The 3,986-nt window shown below is 36.9% G+C and overlaps 1 protein-coding gene across 1 annotated transcript; it reads right to left on the reverse strand.

The window, feature by feature from the left end:
- Positions 1–1,473: 1,473 nt before the first annotated feature.
- LOC126700706 (uncharacterized) lies at positions 1,474–3,657 on the reverse strand. The gene is made up of 3 exons (XM_050398905.1): positions 2,781–3,657; positions 1,698–2,303; positions 1,474–1,586 (listed from the first exon to the last, which is right to left on the reverse strand). Exons 1-3 carry the CDS (start codon positions 3,655–3,657, stop codon positions 1,474–1,476), a joined length of 1,596 nt encoding a protein of 531 aa, XP_050254862.1.
- Between the last annotated feature and the right edge of the window lie 329 nt (positions 3,658–3,986).

Here is a 3,986-nt window from a genome sequence, read left to right on the forward strand (position 1 = left end):
CAGGCAGAGGCTCACCATATTTTTCAGGAAAAACACAATTTTTGAAAAACAAGTTGATTTAACTCAAAGCATTAAAATTTAAGACAAAAAATGCATGAGTATGAGATGATATGATTTTCCAAACAAGAATTTTAAGCCCAATATTCCCAAAAACAAAATTTTGCATTCTCCACAAATTTTCAAGCAACAAATTTAGTCTGCATATAATTCAAAGTGATTGCAAAAACTTGGTTGGTCAGACCATAAACACACACAATAACATGTACAATGTTTAGCAAAGAGTAACTCATGTAGTGTGTGCGACTAGCAAAGACATGAGTTAATTGTGAGGTGATATGTGAATAGCATTCAATCACAAAGTCTACAAAATTCATCACAAAGAATTTAAAAGAGACTATCACCTAAAGAGTTACATCATATAACTCCCACATCTCCTAGATCATAAGCTTGCAATCATGTAAGTTTCTTGTATTTATGCCTCATAATATACATTCCAATTTTAAGTTTATGTGAGGCATCAAGCCTAATAGTACACACCAATTAGATTTTAAGAATTAAGCACTTTTACCGAGGCTTCACCTTATGTTCTTTTTCTGCATGTGCTACACTTTCTCGAATACCAAATCTTATGATATGCACTAAGGTGTTCATGATTGGCTAGTGAACAGTGGTGAGATGGTTATTTATGCCTTTCTCTAAAAGTTCAAGTCCAACATTTAAAAACATGTGATTTCAAGATTAAGACATAGTAATCAAAAACCATACACATCTTTCCCACACAACATGCACTACAAATCTTCAACTAGTAAAGTGCAATAAATAAGCTCATCAAAGCTAAACAAGGTACAAAAGACATGTTACATGAAAATAAATTGACCAACCTTGTTCCCAAAAACCAAGAAGAATAGTGCAAAACAAAATGTGCTTCCTTTTTCCTTTTTTATTTTTTTATTTTTTTTTATTTTAAAAAAAATAAAAACACCTAGAATGAAATGCATGAATGTTATGCTATGCAAATCCTAGAGACAAAAAAAACACAACCAAAGAACAATGGTCACAAAGGGTAGAGCAATGAAGCACAAGGACCAAGAGGCCAAAGACAGATCAGGGACACAGAATAACACCAATCACTTGACGAAGAGTCTCAAATTTACTTCTATCAAGAGGTTTGGTAAAAATGTCGGCATTCTGACGCTCAGTAGGAATATACTCAAGACACACAATTTTTCTTTCAACAAGATCCCTAATGAAGTGATACCTAATCTCTATGTGCTTAGTCTTAGAATGCTGAACAGGGTTCTTAGATATGTCAATAGCATTAGAGTTATCACAGTAAACCACCATGATATTTTGGGATATTCCATAATCTGTTAAAACCTTTTTCATCCAAAGAAGTTGTGAGCAACAACTTCCAGCAGCAATATATTCTGCCTCGACAGTAGACAAGGACACAGAATTTTGCTTTTTGCTCATTCAGGCAACAAGGTTAGTACCAATATAAAAACATCCACCAGTGGTGCTTTTTCTATCATCAGCATTACTAGCCCAATCAGAATTAGAAAAACCAGCAAGAGACAGATTAGACTCTTTGTTATAAAATAATCCATAGTCACAAGTTCCAGCAACATATTTAATTATTCTTTTGACAGCATTTAAGTGTGAAACCTTAGGATTAGACTAAAATCTAGAACAAATACCAACACTAAATGCAATATCAGGCCGACTAGCAGTCAAATATAACAAACATCTAATCATGCTTCTATATAGTGTAACATCAACAGACTCACCTGATGGATCATTTGTTAGTTTTGCATTGGCGGCCATTGGTGTTCTAGCATGGGCAGCATGGTCCAGTCCAAATCTCTTGACAAGATTCTTTGCGTATTTGGCTTGGTTGATGTAGATCCCTGAATCCGTTTGCTTCACCTGTAATCCCAAGAAATATGTTAGTTCACCAACCATGCTCATTTCAAACATTGCCTTCATTTCATCTGCAAAAGAATAAGCAAGAGAGTTATTAGTAGCACCAAAAACAATATCATCTACATAAATTTGAGCTACAACAAAACTGTTCTTATCCTTTCTTATGAAGAGAGTAGTGTCTGCAAATCCCCTTTTGAAGCCGTGCTCAGTAAGATATGCAGTCAATCTATCATACCAAGCCCGTGAAGCTTGTTTCAAACCATACAGTGCTCTCTTCAATTTGTACACATCATCCGGTCTGTGAGGGTCAAGAAATCCTTTAGGTTGTTCAACATAAACTTCTTCTTGCAGCATTCCATTCAAGAAAGCACTTTTGACATCTATTTGATATAACTTGAAGTTTAGATGACTAGCTATAGCCAGCAATATCCTAATGGATTCCAATCTTGCTACTGGAGCAAAGGTCTCATCAAAGTCAATCCCTTCCACTTGTGTGTAGCCTTGAGCAACTAGTCTTGATTTATTTCTGATGACAGTGCCATGTTCATCTGACTTGTTCTTGAAGATCCACTTAGTTCCAATAACATTCACACCCTTTGGTCTAGGAACTAATTCCCACACATCATTCCGAACAAATTGATGAAGTTCTTCATGCATAGAGTTCACCCAATCAACATCTTGAAGTGCTTCATCTACCTTCTTCGGTTCAAATTGGGACAGATAGCATGAGTGTGTAATTACACTTAAGGCTTTTGACCTTAATCTCATATTGTCATTCAGACTTCCCAATATATTTGAGGAGGGATGATTCAGTCTTACTCTAGAGGAAGGACCTTTAACCAGAGATCTGGAAGTACCTCTCTGTTCTGATGAAGGACTAAACTCATGTTGAACCTGTTGAGTCTCATGAACTGGAGTGGATGGTTTAGAACTTGATGGCACAGATATTGCATCATTCAACACCATTAGCTCCTCATCACTATGTTTCACAATATAATCATCAGGGAGAGAGTCATTAACCTCCATTGGTTTATCTTGAACCTGAGTAGTACTTTCTGGATGTGCTTCTGGACATACTTCATCATTGATCACAACATTTGAAGATTCCATGACAGTTTTGGTTCTCAGATTGTACACCCTATATGCCCTACTAGTAGAGGAGTACCCTAGAAAATATCCTTTGTCACTCTTAGCATCAAATTTCTCTAGGTGCTCTCTATCACGTAGAATGTAACAATCACTATCAAAAATCCTGAAATACTTGACAACTGGCTTCTTTCCTCTCCAGAGTTCATAAGGAGTCTTCTTGGAGTTAGGTCTGAAATACACCCGGTTTAGTGTATGGCAAGCAGTGTTAACTGCTTCTCCCCAGAAAGATTTTGGCAATTTTTTATTGTGCAACATCACACGTACCATCTCTTGAACGACCCTATTTTTTCGTTCAACTATTCCATTTTGTTGCGGTGTCTTGGATGATGAAAATTCTTGATGTGTGCCCTGTTCATTGCAGAAAGTAGCTAGCTTGGTATTCTCAAATTCTCTTCCATGGTCACTTCTGATTCTGGCTACCACTATATCTTTTTCAACCTGCAATTTCTCACACAGATGTATCATCTTCTCAGGAGCCTCAGCTTTATCTTTCAAGAGCACAACCCAAGTATATCTGGTAAAGTCATCCACAACCACTAGAATGTATTGCTTTCCACCCAAACTCTGAACTCTAGCAGGACCCATAAGATCAATGTGCAGTAACTCCAGAGGTCTTGAAGTTTGAACACTAGCCACAGACGGATGTTTAGATTTTATCTGTTTACATATCTGACATGGTCCACATATGCACTTGTCTATCTTCTCAAACTTAGGTAAACCAACAACAGCATCACATTTTGAAATCTTTTCAAACTGCTTATGACTTGCATGCCCCAGCCGTTGATGCCACAAATCAACTTGATCAATCTTTGCACTAAAACACTTGTTGCTTATGCTTGGTGTCAATCCATAACAGTTGTCCGCCGTTCGTACACCAACACACATATAGTCACCTCCACCATCAAGTATTTCAC

This window comes from Quercus robur, chromosome 9 (assembly GCF_932294415.1).
Source record: "Quercus robur chromosome 9, dhQueRobu3.1, whole genome shotgun sequence".
Taxonomy (NCBI): domain Eukaryota; kingdom Viridiplantae; phylum Streptophyta; class Magnoliopsida; order Fagales; family Fagaceae; genus Quercus; species Quercus robur.

Coding starts and splice junctions, on each gene's coding strand:
- LOC126700706 (XM_050398905.1), bottom strand. CDS start 3,657: ATGGGTCCTGCTAGAGTTCAGAGTTTGGGTGGAAAGCAATACATTCTA. Junction 2,304..2,780: donor TCCTTCATCAGAACAGAGAG/GTACTTCCAGAT, acceptor TATATCAAATAG/ATGTCAAAAGTGCTTTCTTG. Junction 1,587..1,697: donor TGATATTGCATTTAGTGTTG/GTATTTGTTCTA, acceptor TTTATAACAAAG/AGTCTAATCTGTCTCTTGCT.